We start from the raw sequence: 20597 nt of genomic DNA on the forward strand, positions 1-20597 counted from the left end.
TTTAAATTATTATTAAATGGAATACTAACTTTATCTAACCATTTAAATCTCTAATTTATTGCCTCAACCAGCATTTTATTATGATTATCTAACCCACAAAATAAATTATTTATTTTAGGATTTTTTTTTTCCCCAATAGTTAGAACTTAGAAAACAAAAATAATAAAATAAAATAAAAAGTAAAAAGAAATAAATAAACATGTGAGGGGTGGGCCACGTACTGTCAGGAGATTGTGCGAGTACGGAAGATCGTCCGACGTCCAGGACGAAGATCAGGCTTTTGGCATGATTGCGGAGCGCCCCTTGTCTTTCATTTTGCCCAAAGACTAACCCAGCTTCCCACGTGTCACAACCTTGTTCCTTTAGAAAAGCTACTCTACTCCTCGCCCAAAACAGCTAGCCCTACACCCTTCTCAGCCTTTTAATCTGAAACGTAGATTCCATCAATGGGATGCATCATGCTAAAAGCACAGAAAGTGACATCGCTTACCATAAATATATTATCAATTTTAAAATTATTTTTAATGTATATAAAATTTTTATATAATTAATAACTAATTAAATATTTTAATAATTTATTTTTTAAATTTTAAAAAATTTATATTTCAAAATATTTCACAAATTCTTCAAAAAAATAAAAAATCTTCTATCGTATCAATTCAATAAAGTATTTAGACAAATAGATTAGAAAGTCTTTTTTTTTTTTTTTTTTTTTTGAAATAACGGCCAATTTTTCTGATATGGTAAACAACATTGCAATGGAGATGCGCTCATGTCCGTCTGTGATTCATTTTTCACTCCCATATCTGATGGGCCCATATTTTAATCAAACGATGCAGACTATCTCTTCATCGAATATGAAGCGACAGACAACTTTTTTTTTTTAAAACGTTACGTCTTTCTTCATTGACAAGGGGTGTCATTGTCTTTTCAAATAAATTCACCTTACATTTCCCAAAAAACAAAATAAGTAAATAAATAAATAAAATCACCTTACAGTAAATAAAAGTACACGTTATATGCTTTTTCAGTAAACTCGCTTGATCAATCCACCTCAATCACCAGTTAAACCAATTACTATTGCTTTCATTTTACTTAAAAGCCCTTCCCCTCCCCGCCTTAATTACACCTTTGCCCTCTCTTTTCCTTTCGTTGCAAAACTAAAACCCCCACTCATTCACTCTCTCTCTCTCACAACACCTGCTCTACAACCCCACTCTCAAGTCTCTCTCTCTCTCTCTGCTTCAGTTGCAGAGAAACAATGGCGAACACCACCCATTTCATCGGACGTTTAGTTTTCTCTCTCATTATCCTCCATTTATCTGTTCTTGAAGCTTCTTTGAACTCCGATTTGGAAGCTCTAATGGCGTTCAAAGCAAACTCTGACACAACAAACAAGCTCATCAACTGGAACTCGACCTCCCACCCATGCACATTTACTGGGGTCTCCTGTATCCGCAACAGGGTATCACGTCTCGTTCTCGAGAATCTCGGTCTCCGAGGCTCCTTCGAACCACTCACCGCTCTAACCCAGCTCCGGGTTCTGAGCCTCAAGAAAAACCGTCTCTCGGGTCCCATTCCCGATCTGTCTAACGTCACGACCTTGAAACTGCTGTTCCTATCCTACAACGATTTCTCCGGCGCGTTTCCGGCGTCTGTAGCTTCGCTCTTCCGGCTTTACCGTCTCGATCTGTCTTTCAACAACTTGACGGGAGAGATTCCGGCGGCTGTCAACCGTTTGACCCACCTGCTGACCCTCCGGCTCGAAGAGAACAGGTTTTCCGGTTCCATTTCGGGTCTGAACCTTCCGAGTCTGCAGGACTTCAATATTTCCGGGAACCGTTTCTCCGGAAAAATACCCAAATCTTTGTCGTCTTACCCGGAATCCGCGTTCGCTCAAAACGCAGCCCTATGTGGATCTCCAATGCAGAATTGTACGGATATTGCGAGCGACCCGACCAGACCCGGATCCGATGGAGCCGTAGCATCGCCATTAATTCCGAACACCAACCCAACGATAGTAGCGTCATCGCCGAGTTCATTACCCATGAACTCATCGCCTCAGAAATCGTCGAGCACCCACCGCAATGGAACAACGAAAATAAGCCCAATAGCACTGATAGCCATTATAGTCGGCGATGTTTTGGTCCTAATCATAATCTCTCTCCTCCTCTACTGCTACTTCTGGCGGAACTACGCCGCCAAAACCCGAGACGGGAAGGGCTCGAAGCTCCTCGAAAGCGAAAAGATCGTCTTTTCTTCAAGCCCATACCCGGCCCAACCCGGGTTCGAGAGGGGACGAATGGTGTTCTTTGAGGGAGTGAAACGATTCGAGCTCGAAGACCTGCTCCGAGCATCGGCGGAGATGTTGGGAAAAGGAGGGTTCGGGACGGCGTACAAGGCGGTTCTAGACGATGGCAACGTTGTGGCGGTGAAGAGGCTTAAAGACGCGCAGGTAGGAGGGAAGAGAGAGTTCGAGCAGCACATGGAGGTATTGGGTCGGCTTAGACATCCCAATATTGTCAGCTTGAGAGCTTATTATTTTGCGAGGGAAGAGAAGCTCTTGGTCTATGATTATATGCCCAATGGAAGCCTATTTTGGCTGCTTCATGGTATGTTAATTTCGTTACAATACGCCATTGTTTCTTTGCTTAGATTTTGGATTTTCCTGCTATGTTTTTTTTCTCAGCAGCCAAACACTGGGTTATTGGTGGTTCGTTTCACCATCATGTGAGATTTGCAACGTGGAGGGATGGATGATGTTTGATGGGTCTAGTATAGGTTTGTCGACTAGGATAGTCAACATGTGAGCGCATGTTACACAGAAAACTTAAAATATATATTTTAAGTCCAATAATTAAGTAGTAAAATTCTGAGTATGCTGAGAATTGATAACCAATTAGAAGACGAAAATTCTTCTTCCTCCAGTTTGATAGTAATAAAATAGTACAAATAAGGCTAATTGTTTTGGTTGATTTGGCCAGACTGCCCAACTCAAATCAAAACTGAGAAATAAATAAAAATAAAATAAAAAGTGGAAGAGGGTTTGGTGTTTTTGCTTCTTCTATAAAAGTGGGGTCTTTAAAATTTCGATTTGGAGTTAGCGATTGCAGACTGCTCACTGTGTTGTTTGCCTCCTCTATCTCCTATAATTAAATTTTGTCTTTATTTTCTTTATATGTTTCGTTTGCTTTTTGTTATTTTTCTTGTCTTCTGTCTGTTTCTTTATCCCTGCTTTTTATGACCAAAAAGCGAGTGAGAGCGAGCTAGCTAGTCTAAGCTCCTCTTTTGGATCACTTTTTTTTTAACTTCTGAGTCCCACCATCATTACCTGAAATGTTGGCTCGGAAAATGTTACGCTCCAATGTTTTTATGTTGATATTCAAGCCAAAAAAAATGGTTTTATGTTGATAATAGTAATCATGTAATTAAGTTGAAAATCTAAGGGTTAATGGGGCATTTTATGTTCAGGTAATAGAGGACCTGGTCGAACCCCACTTGACTGGACCACGAGGCTAAAGATCGCAGCGGGAGCGGCACGAGGTTTGGCTTTCATTCATAACCCCTGCAGATCCCTTAGACTCACCCACGGCAATATCAAATCCACGAACATCCTAATTGACCAAATGGGTAATGCCCGGGTCTCGGATTTCGGACTATCCGTATTCGCTTCTCCACCCGCCACCTCATCTGGTCCACGATCCAACGGTTACCGTGCGCCCGAGTCAATGGACAGTCGAAAACTCACGCAGAAATCCGATATCTTCTCCTTTGGTGTTCTCCTTCTGGAGCTGCTGACTGGGAAATGCCCATCCGTGGTGGATAGCAGTGGGCCCGGGTGTGGCTATGGTGGGGTCGTGGACCTTCCTAGGTGGGTCCAGTCCGTTGTGAGAGAGGAATGGACGGCTGAGGTTTTTGATCTGGAGTTGATGAGGTACAAGGATATTGAAGAGGAAATGGTGGGACTGTTGCAGGTTGCTATGGCTTGTACATCGCCTACGCCTGATCAACGCCCTAGGATAAGCCACGTTGTCAAGATGATCGATGAGATACGTGGGGTCGAGGTGTCACCGAGTCATGATGCGTTGGACTCGGTGTCCGAGTCACCTTCTTTGTCGGAGGACACGTGTGGAACGAGTCAGTGAAAGAAGGGTTGACAGTTGAGAATTGAGCATTGAGAAGAGGAGCTTATTATGTAATGCAGTACCAACTACCAACGACAGAAGTGGAAGCATGTGGGAATGTAAAAAATTTTCCCTTTTTGTTTTTGAAAACTGTTTTTGTTTCTTATTTGTTGGTGTTTTTGCTTTATAATTTTGAGGTAGTCTATGATTTGAGGGATGTTAATACATGATATAGAAATGAGTTTACAAGACTGAAAAAAAGAAATTGTGTTCAGGGCTGAATTATGCAGCAGCCACCAGTTTGTATGTTTGTTTTTTTATCTTATAATAGTTGTTGTAATGGTAAAGGATTTAAAGCCCATCCAGCGTTCAATTTTTCTTATGCCCAAAAGCTTTTTTTCTCCTTTTTTTTTTTTGTTTTTTTTTTGTTTTTTTAAGATATATTGGGGATGGGAATTCCAATATAGGATCACTGTTAAAGCTGTATTCAGTGTTCTTTGCTGATTTGCCACCCAAATGACAATTTGATCCTCCTCAACTTCCTGTCATGTAATACTTGGATATAAAAAAGCACAGAAGAAAAGATGCCCTATATGCCCTAAGTGGGAATTAAGTTCAAGGCAGTCAAAAGCCCACATGCTTGTCGGCCTTGGACTTGAGCACCGTGCCCATATCCTTTTGGAAGTGGAAAGAGTTTAGTATACAAGTAAAAAACAAAAAGGATTGCTTGCCATTCCGGAAATACCTTGGAAAGCAAAAGGGCTTACACAAAAGTGATATTTCATAAATTAAATAAATATAATGCAAACAATAAGTTTAAGGACCCTTTTGATGATTCTTGCACCCCCCCTCCCCTAAACTTATTACAATCCAATAAAATAAATTTCAATAATCCCCAAAAAGACCTATCTATTAAATTGCATAAGCTTTGGTGCAAACCTTAGCAACCTATCCAAAGTGCTAGGCAAGAACTTCCTAGCAAATAAGAAACAGATATCTGTGCTATTCCCATTGTATATACAACTATTCCCATTATTCCTCAAACTTTTCAATAGGTCCACTGTCACATCTGTTCTCCAAAACCTAGCAGGGTGAGGACCTCCCTTTGACCAATCAACCCATGTTAAGCTCCTATTTGAATTTCCCTCCCAAAATTTGATGCTCACTAAGGTTGGCAAATAATGCTCATCTGAATAGCATGAACCTGTGCAGTACTTTTGGAAAATTGGGAAGTATTTTGTATCCGAAACGACTTCTACGGCTAGGTTTCGATCCATTTCGAACCATTGGGAACCTTTCCTCCATTGTTGCAATGTGATTTCCGGGAACATATGGAAGTTGTATCGTCCACGACCAACAGGGCCTGGTTCGTCATAGGCCATGACATAATTCTTGGTTGAGTTCATGAGGTAGGAGTAGATGGTCTGAAAATTGTAAAGGGGAATGCAAGCTTCAGAGAGAAGAACAAAACGTTGATTTGAAATGTCAAGGAGTGCATTGGCTAGTAGGCGTCGCTCTGCCTCAATCATGTTCACCTTACCCCATCCAACTGCCTGTGCATTATTTGAAAAATAAGATGATGAGCAATATTATCAATACGTGTATTGGCTACCAAATACTAAAGAAATGGATTACCTAATTCACTTTTGTTGTTCAATTTCCTTAGCCTAACTTTTAAAAATCTACAGTAACTACTACTTTCTAATATGCTTTTTGTTGTGGGTAAATTTTTTATTTTATTTTTTTGGTTAATAAATGTTGGAAATTTATTATTATTTTTTAATGTAAAACTCTAAATACTAGCATACCTATTCATTTAAAAAACTATGGACCACCAACCCACACCTTGGGGGGTGTTTTGTATAGAAAATGCCTTGAAGCCGAGTCTAAAACACTCGTACGTATATTTTACTGTAACGACTTCCCAATTTCCAATTTCGTGTTTCCAATGTAATCTATGGTTCTTCATATTTTCCTCACTTTGGTATTTTTGTTCTTTTTTAGATTGATCGACACAGAATTAGTCGTTACATGATTGGTGGGTGAACCGAACATTCAATCAAATCGTTGCCACCAGTTTTTAAAGATATATAAAAAAGAATTCAAAACAAAATTCTGAATGGATAAGGATTTTAGTTATAGAAAGTATATACAAAATAGTAAATGAAAATATAAGGAAAGAAATGCAGCAAAAAGAAATGGAATTCGATGGACTAACTTTTTGATTATAGGTGATGTAAAGTATTGAGATGCCAAACTAATAATTTTGTGGAACTATTATTCAGTGGTGCATTAATAATTGTTTTAAAGACAAAAGATGGTTTAAGAAAGCAACCAAATATCTTTTTTTTTTTTTTTCTTGCTTGTAATAATTGTTTTTAAAAATGAAATTGTTGTTTAGACAATGACCAACATATCTAATCAATTAATGCAATGCGAAAACGAAAACCAACCAAAACTTAGTGAAGAATCACATATTAATGGTAATTATTAAATGTCACAATCAAAGATATATGCATGGCTAACAGAGAGAATAGTGATAATCGAAAACAAGGACGTTTAGTTTAGATTGCTAATTTTGGAGATATGGGAAATTTTTGAGTACCTATATATTTACTTCAAGTAGGTAGTTTGTCCAAAACAGAGCATGATTTGTCGAAGATATACCTTTATATATATATTTTGTTGTCAGCCAACTGCCATTTAGGTTGCACTTTATAATGTATAACTTCTATATCCCACAACTCAGAATTATTATATAAAAACAGTGATTTTGGTATTATGTTGTACCCTCAACGACTATCAAGTGTTCTCCCTTATTCAAATTGTTAAAATCCAAAAATAAAAAGAGGATTTTTTTTTTTTTTCTTCAAGTACTGTTTTGAATGATAGAGTAGTAGAAGCTAATGTAATTGTTCTGTGCTTGTCTCGTCTTATTATTATTATCATTGAAACTGCTAGTCTACTTGTATCCTCTGAATAACACTACTAAAATTATTTAATAGCCTTGCATATCATTATATGATAGTATCTTAGTTCTTAAAAAATTAGAAGTTGACTACACAAATAAACAAAAGAGATTAGATCAAAACATTAGAAATAAATATTTTGGTACTCAAAAAAAAAAAGTTGTAACTTATCCTACTTTAATTAACTAAAGTTATAATACACTATGGAACCGAAAAAATAAATAAATAAATAAACATACCAAAATTAAGGCAAAACATGAACCGTTAAGTATTTAGTAAAGAAAAAAAACTGACCTTGCTAGGAATTCTTCTTCCATGAAAAACAGGACTTTCAGGCATTGAACCATTGTAAGAAGGATTTGAATGAACGTATATTGAATAGTAACCTTCATGGCCTTTGAAGAATTTCTCCCAAAGAGGTGCCATGAAAACTGGTCCTCTTGTCAAGAACATGAAAGCAATCTTTGGTACTCTGTTGAATGGATATGTAGGAACCCGAGGAACCGCCATTGAAGCTCTCCAAAGCAATTCTTCATCATTCATGTCGTGCATTACATTTGGTGGCTTTAGAAATTCTTCCAGTCCAATCCGTGGGGTGGTTACATTGGGTTTTTGGGGTTCTACATTTGGCATTATCATTTGGGAAACAGAGGATGATGATGAAGATGGTGATGATGAAGTTGATAACGAAAATTGGGTAAATTGCAGATTGAATGAGAAGCTTTTCAGATAGAAACTTAGAATGATTCCAACGGTTATACCACAACCAAAGAGAAGGAAATATGTAAGGAAATTGAGAAGCTGTAATTGGAAATTAAACAGCTTTGAAAGCAAATTCAATGGGTTTTGGTTTTGACTGCTCTTCATCGCTTTAGACTTTTCAGGCAAGAAAAAGAAAAGAAAAAAAACTTTGAATTTTCTTTTTTTTTTTTTTTTTTTAATCTTATGAAGAAAAAAGATCAATTGGGTTTTGATCCAAACACTTGTTCGAGAATTTGCAAAAACCAAACTGGGTATTCTCAGAAAATAATAATGGAACTTTGCTAGTATCTAAATGCTATCTATGCACATATATATAATATCTATTTGATAAAAACAAAGCGAAAAGATAATTAAAAAAAAAAAAATCAAAATAAAGTTTTTGGTGATGAACTTTTTCTTGGACTTTACAACTTAACAAACAAGCTATGATCTTTATGAGAAAGCAAAAGAATCAAAACAAAGAATTCGGAAATATAAACAAATTTACCATGAACTAACCCGAAGCTCTGTCGTAATGCAGAGGACTTTGCAAAACAAAGAAAAACGATGAAGTTTAACAGAGAAGAATGATAAGACACGGAGCGAGAGAGAGAGAGAGAGAGAGAGAGAGAGATTATAATGATAAGACACGGAGAGAGAGAGAGAGAGAGAGAGAGAGACGATCCTCCTGAAATTTGTGTGTGAGAAACCAAGAGGCTTTGAACCCACAAGCACGTTTCAAATGGTTTATTTTGCTCGCCTCTGTTTTTCAACATGAATGTTATAGGAGTTTTCTTTATATAACTCTTTAAAGCTAAATAGTAACAGTTTTGTCAATTTTTAACCAGTTGAGAAGCCTATTTTCTCATCTCTTTCTGCTAATTCCAGAAGCTGTTTTCGTGAAAATGAAATCCCATTTGAAAGAACAGACAAAATTGACGTTATAATTTTAAAATCAATCTTTATAAGAGGAAAAAAAAAAAAAAAGATTGGAAATAGCAATAAATTCTTTACTTTATGAAAAAGAAAAGGTTAAAAGCAAAGAAAGATATAAGCCATCTTTTTTAATTGTAAATTAGTTGCTGTCATCTACTGTTACACTTTTTTTTGTAATTATGAACGACATAGATGATATCACAGGCGTTATGTCGTGGACTTTGAAATTTATGTTACCCTTTTAAGTTAAAAAGCCGCCAATTATTAATTTTCCATTAGAGAAATGAGAAACGTTGTTGAGTTTCCGTGTGGGTTACAAAGTTAATTTCTAACCAACCATTCAATTGCTGTTAATTTTCTTATGATCTTAAAAGGTCCAGACATTTTGGAGCACAAAAATAAAAATCTTCATTGTGGTTAACTCCCATTGGTTCATAAATAACATGGGTCTTTTTGCAATTTCATTTCCCATGCAGCCAAAAACACTCTTTATGTTTGAACTTTTTACCGAAGCAGGCAGCCAATAGAAGCTGTCCATGTATGCATCGAAAAGATTGGCAAATAGTGATAACCAAGTTATTTATTTATTATTATTATTATTTTATTTTTTTATATTCTTTATTAACAACATGACTATTACTAAGTTAAAAAAAAAATTAAATATGGTCCATTTCGGTGGCTTTAGTGTCTAAAGGGATTGGAAACAAGGCGTTTTCTGATTGCCTGTTAGGAGTCAATACATGGTTGCTAAAAGCGTCAAGCACCGCATGGAGGAATTTGGAAGGTTGGTTTTGGAAGACCCATTCAATGGCTGCACCGTTCTCGTATTGACATGGCACATGTGGCGACACCGCTATTAGCTCCATCAGTTTACACTCTCAATTTCCATGTAAACAAGGACAAGACACCCAGGAATATTGAAAACTGCCAAAATGCATTTGGTTTATGACTTTAAAAACAGTAATTTTCAATTCAATTTGAAAAATTTAAGGAAAAAAATAATGTATATATATATATAGAACAAGAAAGAAAATGGGTTTTTCTAACACTTTTTTTTTTTTTTTTTTTTTTGGTAGTCAAAATGATTATTATTGCTAAATGCTAGGAACCCAATAAAACAAATAATTTTCTTTCAGTTTTCCTTGTTTCTTATGAATTTTGTATGCTGAAGTAGCAACATGGCCAATCATTGAACATCAACTTTAGGTGTTAAAAACCAAGCAAATCCTGAGCCATCCTAAGCAAAGGCTCTAGTGTGCTTGGATGAAATTTCCTTGCAAAAAGGAAGCAAACCGAACTTATTCGGTCATTGTAAATACAATTGAATCCATGCTTTATCCGATTGAAAAGGGCTTCCGAGATATCATTTCTTACAAACATTGTAGGATGTGGGCCACCTCTGGACCAATCCACCCATGTGATGCTACTATTAGAGGTCATGTCAGGTGAAATCTTAGTCACTAGAGTTACCAAATAGTGCTCATCCATGTAACAAGGAGGCCTGCAATGTTCCTTAAAGATGGGGTAATATGTCTCGTCGGATACTATCTCTAAGGCGAGCTTCCGGTGAACCTCAAACCACTGGGAGCCCTTGCGCCAATCGGACAATGACACTATTGGCCACATCCTTTTGTTGTACCGGCCACGGCCAGTTTTTCTTGGGTCATCAAATGAGCTGAGGAAGCTGTACTTAGAGTGTACAAGGTAGTTGTAGACTGTGGTGAAGTTAAATAGAGGAATGCATGTTTCAGATAACAATACAAATCTCTCATTGGAAACATCTAGTAGAGCATTTGCTAATAGGCGTCTCTCTGCATCAATCATTGTATTCTTTCCCCATTCAACTGGCTGCAAATTATAGTTTTAAGAAGTTAAAATTTTCACACACAATTAACCAAAATATATGGACCTAAATTAACTGTTAATTTAACTGACTTTGGTTGGATATAAAGACTCAAACTGGGAACACACTGGAAGTACTGACCTTGCTTGGTATCCGACGCTTGTAGAAAACAGAGGATTCGGGTGGCTCATGGATGAATTCTGGTGATGTATGGAGATATATAGAATAGAGGCCTTCATATCCCTTGAAGAACCTCTCCCAGAGTGGTGCCAAGGGCAGTCTTCCCCTGGTTAAGAACATGAATGCCACCTTTGGTGTTCTGTTATACTGGCACTTGTGGAAATCTGGAACCCTTGAGACTTGCCAAAATAGCTCTTTATCACTCATGGAATGCCATAGCTCTTTGGGAGCTTCCCGACATCTCTGCATTGATCTCCGATTCGAAATATTAAATGGCAGCAAATTAGAAGACAAAGGAAAGCTGTCTTGAAAAGCATTAAGCTGAGAGAAGTAATTAGAGTCCTTTGAGATTATGTACTTTTTCTTGTGATAATGAAAAAAGAATACTAAAATGACCACAAAAAGTACCATCCACAGAGAGAGTATGAAGGTGGTGGTGAGGTGAAAATAACTTTCATTTGCCTCTCTTCTAATGCGTAATGAAAGATTTTTTACAAAGATGGTGATTTTACACTGCTTCATCTCTCTTTTTGAAGACTCACTCTCCATAAAATGTCTATACCATGCCGGACGATGCGAAAGGGTTTGGTTTATAGGGCCCCAAGACGTTTTGATTTGAAGCAACACCACATGAGAAGTGCTGGGTGGGCGTGCAATTTTACAAGCTTTGAAACGTTATGGCGATTTGGGATATAGACTATGAGGGCAAAAAATTTCACCGTAAACTGAAGGGAGAGTGCGTGAATATCATGTGCTATGTTGAACAGACAGAGTAATGGGGCTTAGAGCATGAATATCCCCTGTAATCTGCAAGCTTACTCTCTAATCTCTATCAGTTAGAATTTAGCCTCTATCAATCAATGATGAAGCAGGGTGAAAAGTGAAGGCTAGGCGAGATATGGTATGGGGTTAGCATTTTTCTACCAAATAAAAAAATAACAAAAGGAGAAACAAAAGATAGGCATTTTAATTTGGCTTTTATTAGGTATCAAATGTCATATACCACAAAATTAAGAAATAGCCGGATCTCATTACTTTTCCACATTTGACATATTTGTGTACTTAATTTTTAACAGCTCATGATTTTCCACAACACATTATTATTAACAAGAAATACTTATAACCTTTATTATAATATAACATCATGATATACATTCATAATTATAGCCATTTCCGAATACCAACTTTCTGGCAATTTCCTAATTGGTAAAATATACAGAGTAGAATATATAGGTTTCTAATATCAAACCGGTCTTATTTGGAACTAAGCTTGTCTTTAACACAATATAAAATAGAAAATCCGACCACCACGCCAGCAATAAGTAATTTAGTTCCGCCAAGCTTTTGGTGCTTTAATTCAAACTTGCTACTGAGGTATGCCAAAATCCATCGAGATAAGAAATTCAGCCTACATGTTTTCTTGAACTTCTGAATTGAAAAATCCTACACGCATAAATGAAGCAAACTTTTATAATTCCTACTAAAACATTAATCATCAATATGTCAAGGATTAAATTACGCAAATATAGAGCTTAATATTCTATAGAACATTGCAATTTCTGAGGGAACAACAAGGAAACCAGTCCAACCTAAATTAAGGTAGTTGCTAGTTGGTGAATGGATCTTAGAGAGTAAGCTTTCCTCGATGAGGCTCAAATTTACCAACCTCGTCAGTGAATGGAACCAAACTGCAATTGAAAGTGTCTAAAGAGAAACCCTGCACACTCCCACATTAATTATTGGAATTTGACTCCTTTTTTTTTTCTTTTTTTTCTTTTTTGGTGAAATAGAGACTCTAGCAAGAATCATAACAATACATTGTCATGTGGAAATGTTTTTGTATCCATGGAATTAATATTCTCTAAATTTTTTGAATGCTATATTGAAATATGTATGCTTGGTACAAAATTACTTCATGTAACCTCGAAAAACTTACCTTTGGTAACTTATCTTGCTGGGCAAGATGATCCACATGAAGCCTAACATTTGATGCAGCAGGAATCCAAAAGCGATGATCAACTTCAGAATATACATTTGCAACAATGTCAAACAATGTTTGTGCTCCATTTTCTATTGCTTTCAAAATGGAAGTTTCTCTGCTTCTGCGGTTCCTGAAAATTAAAGACAGATGCATCAGGATTCACCTGATCATCATCTCAACAGAGAAGCAAGCTTCCATAGTGGATGAATATAAACTTGGTGAGCAAAAACGTTCTTCTCAACCAAGTAATAATATCCATTGTTCCCCAACCATAAACAGCAGAATGAAAAGGACATGAATATACCATTTTGGAGCTTTAAAGATTATTGATTATTCAGAATAATACCTTCAGCGAAACAACAAGCAAGATCTATTAAAAGGTAATTCAGCCATGATAAGGACCGAGGGGTGCCAAATCAGTCCAAAAATAGGAAGACTGAATGAACAGCATTACTTGAAAAATTTTAATGAGTCACTTTTCCTAAGATGATAGGTTTAATCTTTCCAGACAACTTAGCTATAGAGTGGGAACTGGGAAGCTAGCACTGTGATGAATAGAGAGATAAAGAGTAACTTCTATTTCATACTTGAGATATGCACAAAGCATGTGCTTTGGCCACAGATTAACTCTGCCATGCATGGGTATCAAAATATGTGGAGAAAGATCCATAAAGTTGTAAGTCGATTTGAAGTACTCCTGCATAGACATTAGAAGTTTCTGTTACCTAAGATTTCGAGAAATATAGATAACATCTACATGTCCAGATGTGGCAGTGGATCACTTGCCAAGTCTAACATAATTTATAAATTTAAAACTGAACCATAATCTACTTACAAAAAATTATCAATGAAATGGCTAATTTGGGAATGATGCATCATTGGACTAACTTATTATTAGTCTACAAGATATTAAATAGAAATGAGACAAATAAGTGTACATTAATTAAGTCTATTTGCAAAGCAGAAAACATTGGTACATTAAGTGTTCATTAATTGGGAGAATTTGAATGATCATAACCATAAATAGGATCTACTTACTGTCATATTTCCACCAGAAGTAATGTCTAAAACAGCACTCCCTTGACTGAAACAAAGCCGAATAATGTTAGCAGACAAGCTTTGGATAGATAAAAATTGGCAGACCAGGAATAAAACCCAAGTTAATGAACACAGAAAATGAAATTAGAATATCATGGTTTAGAAAGATGGCAAGATTATATCACTCAAACTCTGCACGGTTGCTCTTGTGGTCAATGAAAGTGACTAACCCTTTCATCTTCAGAGTGATGTATGTGTGTGTGTGTGTGTGTGTGTGTGTGTGTGTGTGTGTGAGAGAGAGAGAGAGAGAGAGAGAGAGACAACAATGTCTAAAAATTACTTATGAAAAATGATTAATTCTTTCATATGCACACACATCCAAAATTCTGAAAACAAAACTTTAACGGAAATATTTTGTCAAGGGAATCATCTTATCTCCAAGTGAGCGAGTACAAGGGCTAGAAAAAGAAGTTACATACTTAATGGTGTGACAGCACAAAAAGAACATGCCAGGCCTTATAGTGTTCCTGCAGCCTCAAGCAATATATATATATATATATATATATATATTAATTTAAAAGAACCGACTTACATGGCTCAACTCAACTGAGACTTTTACCACTTAATAACAAGGAGGGAATGCTTAGAAACTGTAAATTCACATGCAAGTACGTGTACACAAATACACACATATTATGCCTAAAAAAATTTTTTTTTTTTGTGTGTGCGTGTGTGTGTCTGTGTGTTTGTCATTGTAAAATATGTCTATAAACATAGCCAACGCAATTTGAAGCATCACTTAAAAATCATATTCAACCAAGATTCTTTTTTCATATAACCATTTTTTTTCTTTTTCTTTTTCCTTCTAATTCTTGACATAAGTCTCGATGATAATAGAACCAGTTTTAACTCATAGTTTCTGCAGATCATATCACTAGGTACCCTAAGCATTGAAGCATCATCTTTAACAGAATCTTACCCCACACAGTGATCACCAACAATTAATGAATGAGTGCTGACATGAAGCAATGCTAAATGTCCATCTGTATGTCCCTGAATTACAAGGCACTGTTAGATTCCAGACACAACAACATGAAAGTAGGTTGGATATCTATAAACGTTTCAGATTTTAAATGACCGAAGAAATACTTAGTTATCTCCACAATAACCTTTAAGAAAAACATTTTCCATAAAGCACTGATGCCTATAACTCATTATAGAAGAAATTCATAATACAAGGGCTTAACTCCTGCTTTTCAGATATAAAATTCACACAAAAGATCTATCTCATCACATAGACAATTCCTGCATCCCCATTAATAAATATATCAAGGGGAAATACCGGAGCAAAAATGACACTTAATCTCTGACCACCAATGCAAATATCTTCAGATCCAGAAATTGGGGTATAACCGAGAGACCAATCACCTGTAGATTATGACATTACAGGCATCGTTCAAATGAAGAACAGAGGAAGAAAGCTATTTATGACACAATATTTAGACTTTAAACAGAGAGAAAGGCAAAGACAAAGACAAAAGAAAGAAATAGAAAGGGATATTTAAAGCTGAGATAAATGATCACACAACAATCAAACATAACCCGATCTCAATCATTCATTGCAGAAACTATTTCAATCATTAAACTATACTGTTACAATCAGAACCTTTTCCAATACGACGCATGGTATTTTCATGTGCCAACAAAGTAGCATCAGGATGGCACTGCTGAACAACTGATAGACCTGGAGTAAAAATTAAAAAGAGAAAAATAATCTTAATCAGATCTCCAGATAAGTTCAGAATGCAAATATATGAATGGAAAATAAGCAGCTTGAATACTAATCTCTATGAGACAAAAGAATTTAAGAAATTTGTACAGGTTGAAGTGGATGTGAAAGTGGTTAACTGAAGATGAACTTCTTTAGTTGCTTACTGATGCTGTGTGTCTAACAAAATAAAGTTTACTTTTAAATCTATTTTCATAGATCTTGATCTATTTGCATTTGGTTTTTGGAATTTCTCAGTGTGAGTTGGTGTCCATATCTTATGTAAAGTTAATTATTATCAAAAAAATAAAATATGCAAAGTTTAATTATAATAAAAAAATAAAGAACAGAGAGCTAGAGATCTAGTCTTATTTGCATTTGGTTTTTGGAATTTCTCAGTGGGATTTGGTGTCCATATCTTATGCAAAGTTATTATCAAAAAAATAAAATATGCAAAGTTTAATTATTATCAAAAAATAGAAGAACAGAGAGCTAGAGATCTAGTCTTATTGGATAATCTAAATTCCTGTGATATATATTTAGGGTGCGGAATATCGACTGTAGTTTACCATCCCTAGATTTCTTAAAAGCCTAAGAGGTTAAGCAGTGGATTCGGCCATATATATAAAATAAAGAGATACACACATTACCACATTTTATTTGACTAACAGAAATTTTAAATCTTCGATCAGCTGTGTTTCTCCATAAAACTTACCATCTACATGATCACGGTGGTGATGAGTAAGAAAAACGACTAACTTTTTTGGCAAGGTATCAATAATACTCTTGAGCTGACCACATAGACAATAATGTCAGTTTTAATTAGAAGAGCACATAACAAACGCAATAATTAGCAATGCACTATCTGTATTATGAGCAAAGGCACAGGCTAAGGAAAAAATCATCCCAAAGACAAGCTCTTAGGAATTATATCTGCCAGGTTCTAAATTCAAACCCCATTGTTCATAGTTGAAATCAAATTTCAACTAGATGTTGGCTCATAGAAACCCATAAAGGCATAAAGGTGCTACCAAGTTCAATAAATAAATCCAATATTTAGACTTCAGTTCCAATCCTTATATCTGTGTATCAAACTGACAGATCATACCTCCTTATGGAATTGAGAGCAACATCCTGGATCCACAATCAATGCATCCCCATGAGCAACAAAATTAATATTCTCAGAGTAATCTGAGGCTTTATCAGGAGCAAATACAACCAAGTTTGTAGTATCAAAAGGCTTTGCCGTCCTACTTCTCATAGGTACAAGTGTAACACCAGGAGGATACTCCTGAAAGTAAAAAGAGATATTTACTGCACAAATATCAGCATGTTATATTTCATAGAAACCTTCCATTACTACAAAAACATAGATCTTCAATCATAGCATATTGATAAAATTCTAACATGCCCAAACTAGACAATGAATTGATGATCAGAGCAAGATTTTTAGAGTTCATATAAGGAGAGACTAAACTTGGGAAGCAATCTTTTGGAGTAATGAAAAACCAAAGCTTATTATAAAATAAAATTTAAAAAAAAAAAAATCCTATAAATAAAGTGTAGCTGTGGTGTCCAAAACATGGTTTTTTTCGGTTCCAAACCTCGAAACAGATTCTGATTTCAATATGAGAAACCTCATTTTGCAAACCCATGGGTATGACCCAATTTCATGTTGCAACCCCTGGTCCAAAAATTGTTGGCTTTTCTACGGTAATTCATTCCCTTTTTTCATGAAATTGAAAGGTGCACTGTAATTCGTCCTTAACAACACAGCAAAACTGTGCTAAAACATTCATTATTGATTTTGTTGGGAATAATATCCTTAAACATGCACTTCTAAATGCACAACCTTTGAAGCTCCTGTAAATGCAGTAATGATGAATATTCATGTGCAAATTTATCCACATTAATGACAAAATAAAATAAAAAAAGAATAAAGCCATAATAAGGTGATTTTACCTTTAAATCAGCCTACACTAACAATAAAGTGATTTTACCTTTATACTTCCTACAATACATTAAAACAAAAAAAAAAAAAAAAAAAAAACTAATATATGATCAATAACCTCAAGTACAACAGGTCTTGCATCTAACTACAGTATGTATGATTCATGTAGAAAAAACAGCAAGTCAGAGGACGGCGAACCTGGTATTTTAAGTCGCACAGAGCTTTCCGCTCTCTAGATTGCAAAGAGTCATTTAGAAGACCAGTCACTACCAAAGGCCCTACTCGGTCATTATTGGGTTTCACTTCCAAAAGCCAGTCCAGACAGCTTCTTACGGACATCCACTTATATGACTCTGAATTTGCATCTTCAAGTTTCGGTATTAGTCCCACTTCATGAAAACAACAAAATACTATAAATTGTATTTTTAAATTTCTAAATCAAATTATTTAACTTCCGACCAAGTAAAGTGATAAATTATTGATGAAGGTCATGATTTGATGTTAACATGACACTTCCTAATTGCCCAACTTTAGACATAAGTCACATATTACATAACATCCCAATTTGTTCAGAAAACAACTATTATCAATCCCATTATTGGTTACTCTCTAGGAGCCGTTTTTGAGATATAAGCTAATACAATCGAAACGAAAAATACTGGAAAAAAAAAATTGAAATAGGAAAACGGGTATAAAGCATTATGAATAAAGGAAGGTACATATACAACATAAAACTTCATAACTAGAATAGAAATGCTACAAAAAAGTAACAAAGGACACGAGAAAAACCTTGCGAATTTTGATTCGCAGCTCTCGATCCCACAATAAACACAGTGTGAACAGGCGGTCCGGGTCCAAACTCAGCTTCCTCCACATGTTTCCAGAACTTCCACTCTCCCTCATCAGCTGTCCCAAAACCCACTTGTCCCAAAATCTATGAAACCCAAAAAAAATCAAAATCAAAACTTAACGCAATGTATATATAATCCCAATTCCCACCCACAAAAACATTGGAAAAAGGACGTCGAAAATTTCACAAAGTAAGTACTCTGTTGAGAGCCGAATCGACATCGAATTTTCTCAAATCGATATTCTCCAAGTACGATTCTTCTTCGCTTGCAAAGGCAATTCGAGGTTGGGAGTCTCCTTGTCGATTATTCAACTGGGTTGAGGGCAAGTCCCAGAGATCGGAATCGACATAGGAATCGTACTCGTCGTCGCCGAACTTTGGGGGGCGTGGTTGCTTGAGGAGGAGAAATTGGGAATCGTCTAAATGGTTCTTGAGGATGAGGCAGAGATTGTGAACCGCCATTAGAAAAGTTTGGAAAGAGTTTACGAAATGGATGTCGGAGACTGAGACTGAGAGAGCAGGGAAACGAGTCTGACGGAAATCGGTACGGCTGAGTTGAAGTGACGGCTTTTATTGGTAACTAGAGCTGACCGGCTTATTGACAGAATTTGATTCATGACCGTTATATGACCGTTAAAGAAGTTTTGGTTTCTGTTAAATAAAAACTATCTTCTTTTTAAAAAAAAAAAAAAAAAATCTTATACTTATATAACTAATATTTAAATAATTATATAAATCGCTGTTATTTGCCCCCCTATTACTATGCATAAAGTCCAAACGTTGTTCAAGCTGTTTGTTTTTTTGGTTACTAAAAAAACATGCCTCTTGTAGTGTTGTAGGTATGAGGCCATGAAGCCTTACGCTACTCAGAATTAGCAATATCGACCATTTTAGACAATAAAAAGGATTTATTAGGATTTCAATCTTAATTTTCAAACCATTAGATGTAAAAGATTGAATCGATTTCCTAAATCACTAATCTACTAATCTCTGTGCTTGTTTGAGCTTGATTTTTGTTGGCTAAAACATCTTTTTAATTTGTTTCACTTACTCTCAAGAAAAAAAAAAAATAATAATAATAATATGTTTCACTTATATTGAGCCAAAGAAAAAATAAAATAAAATAAAAACTGCTTCAATTATGATCCAGTGTGCTGGCATTTCTCTATCTGGCCCAATGTTGAAATGGGCCTGCCCTTAACAATTTTCAGGCTGAACGCTTCGTGTACTTTTTTCTTATATTTTTGGTTTTTCTTTTCCTACTCTAACTTGCTACAAAATTTGTATAAAGACTGATATGATACTACTTTGTAAGCTTACATTAAATCGTACCTTATCAATTTCTTAACAAATAACATTCTGTCACATCAAAAGAATGCCTTCAATAATTTTTCTAATCATATTTATTTTTTATTTTTTTATTTATTCAAAATTAGTGAAATCATAATCGACATCTTCTCTAAATACAAATTTTATGTTCTACTAAGAACTTAACCGTAGTTTGTATATATCCCAAATCATCCTATCTGAAAAGAAAATTGAGCTCGCTTTGGATTGTACATGATATAAGTGGAAGTCTATGTTAAGCCCATACACAAATTAAATTCGAGGAAAGCAACCAAAAAAAAAAAGTGGTCAAAGATAAGTAATTTAGACGCTTCATGCTACATGTAGTGGTGGTTACTTTTTTCTTTTTCTTTTTTTTCCTTTTTTTTTTTTTTTTTTTCCTTGTTTTTCCCTTTTCTCGTGAATGGTGGTTACTGGCTACCCAGTTTGGGCACCACATTGAGCCTGAGCCTGATCCTGCATGGCCCAGCAGGCAAATATCATGCTTCTCTGAAGTGACAATTTGCCATATTAATTGTGCATTGTCTACTCATCCAGGTAGTGCCATTTGCTTTTGAAATTTCAAGTTTTTTCTTCAGATTCCATAGATAAAGAAAAAATGATTACATGAACTAATACTGCAATCAAATCTCCGATATAATATATGAAAACATAAAATTATTCTACCCGAAACTCCCTCTCAACTTATAATGAACAATATCATTATGAATAACATCTCAATCAATAAATTTTAAACTAAAATCTTAGTTGGAATGTAGCAATCCCCGAAGCTAGCAATGTTGTGCATGTTATTCATCATAAATTAGGAGATAGTTTTCAAGGGATCAATATAATTTATAACGAGTGTATGTCTTAATCTATTTCAAAAC

General features: G+C 35.5%; 4 protein-coding genes across 7 annotated transcripts; 1 reads left to right on the plus strand and 3 right to left on the minus strand.

Moving 5' to 3' along the window:
- Positions 1-1141: 1141 nt before the first annotated feature.
- LOC107429391 (probable leucine-rich repeat receptor-like protein kinase At1g68400) lies at positions 1142-4389 on the plus strand. The gene is made up of 2 exons (XM_016040065.4): positions 1142-2612; positions 3472-4389. The coding sequence occupies exons 1-2, from the start codon at positions 1262-1264 to the stop codon at positions 4143-4145; spliced, it is 2025 nt and encodes a 674-aa protein (XP_015895551.3). The 5' UTR covers positions 1142-1261; the 3' UTR covers positions 4146-4389.
- A 498-nt stretch (positions 4390-4887) lies between these two features.
- On the minus strand, positions 4888-8680 carry LOC107429390 (glycosyltransferase BC10). Its single transcript, XM_016040064.4, has 2 exons — positions 7388-8680; positions 4888-5677 (listed from the first exon to the last, which is right to left on the minus strand). Exons 1-2 carry the CDS (start codon positions 7958-7960, stop codon positions 5030-5032), a joined length of 1221 nt encoding a protein of 406 aa, XP_015895550.2. The 5' UTR covers positions 7961-8680; the 3' UTR covers positions 4888-5029.
- A 1172-nt stretch (positions 8681-9852) lies between these two features.
- On the minus strand, positions 9853-11759 carry LOC107429388 (glycosyltransferase BC10). Its single transcript, XM_016040062.4, has 2 exons — positions 10755-11759; positions 9853-10618 (listed from the first exon to the last, which is right to left on the minus strand). Exons 1-2 carry the CDS (start codon positions 11340-11342, stop codon positions 9980-9982), a joined length of 1227 nt encoding a protein of 408 aa, XP_015895548.3. The 5' UTR covers positions 11343-11759; the 3' UTR covers positions 9853-9979.
- A 131-nt stretch (positions 11760-11890) lies between these two features.
- Positions 11891-19052, minus strand: LOC107429396 (uncharacterized). Of its 4 annotated transcripts, XM_048462577.2 has the most exons (13): positions 18580-19047; positions 18321-18465; positions 17730-17920; positions 16689-16871; positions 16296-16371; positions 15479-15556; positions 15155-15240; positions 14792-14865; positions 13813-13858; positions 13362-13471; positions 12730-12904; positions 12383-12510; positions 12098-12236 (listed from the first exon to the last, which is right to left on the minus strand). In XM_048462577.2, exons 1-12 carry the CDS (start codon positions 18841-18843, stop codon positions 12418-12420), a joined length of 1521 nt encoding a protein of 506 aa, XP_048318534.1. In that variant the 5' UTR covers positions 18844-19047; the 3' UTR covers positions 12098-12236; positions 12383-12417. The 4 variants fall into 4 exon arrangements, with proteins under 4 accessions (XP_048318533.1, XP_048318532.1, XP_048318536.1 ...); XM_048462576.2 differs by lacking the exon at positions 12383-12510 and having other exon boundaries at positions 11891-12236; positions 17730-17884; positions 18580-19052; XM_048462575.2 differs by lacking the exon at positions 12383-12510 and having other exon boundaries at positions 11891-12236; positions 18580-19049.
- Between the last annotated feature and the right edge of the window lie 1545 nt (positions 19053-20597).

Source organism: Ziziphus jujuba, chromosome 12 (assembly GCF_031755915.1).
Source record: "Ziziphus jujuba cultivar Dongzao chromosome 12, ASM3175591v1".
Classification (NCBI taxonomy): Eukaryota; Viridiplantae; Streptophyta; class Magnoliopsida; order Rosales; family Rhamnaceae; genus Ziziphus; species Ziziphus jujuba.

Excerpts from the sequence above, each read along its gene's own strand:
- LOC107429391 (XM_016040065.4), top strand. The coding sequence starts at position 1,262 with ATGGCGAACACCACCCATTTCATCGGACGTTTAGTTTTCTCTCTCATT. Across the intron at positions 2,613-3,471 it reads CCTATTTTGGCTGCTTCATG|GTAATAGAGGACCTGGTCGA; the intron begins GTATGTTAATTT and ends TTTTATGTTCAG.
- LOC107429390 (XM_016040064.4), bottom strand. The coding sequence starts at position 7,960 with ATGAAGAGCAGTCAAAACCAAAACCCATTGAATTTGCTTTCAAAGCTG. Across the intron at positions 5,678-7,387 it reads GAAGAAGAATTCCTAGCAAG|GCAGTTGGATGGGGTAAGGT; the intron begins GTCAGTTTTTTT and ends AATAATGCACAG.
- LOC107429388 (XM_016040062.4), bottom strand. The coding sequence starts at position 11,342 with ATGGAGAGTGAGTCTTCAAAAAGAGAGATGAAGCAGTGTAAAATCACC. Across the intron at positions 10,619-10,754 it reads AGCGTCGGATACCAAGCAAG|CCAGTTGAATGGGGAAAGAA; the intron begins GTCAGTACTTCC and ends TATAATTTGCAG.
- LOC107429396 (XM_048462575.2), bottom strand. The coding sequence starts at position 18,843 with ATGGCGGTTCACAATCTCTGCCTCATCCTCAAGAACCATTTAGACGAT. Across the intron at positions 15,557-16,295 it reads CCACCGTGATCATGTAGATG|GTCTATCAGTTGTTCAGCAG; the intron begins GTAAGTTTTATG and ends TTTTTACTCCAG. Across the intron at positions 14,866-15,154 it reads TAAGTGTCATTTTTGCTCCG|GGACATACAGATGGACATTT; the intron begins GTATTTCCCCTT and ends CTTGTAATTCAG.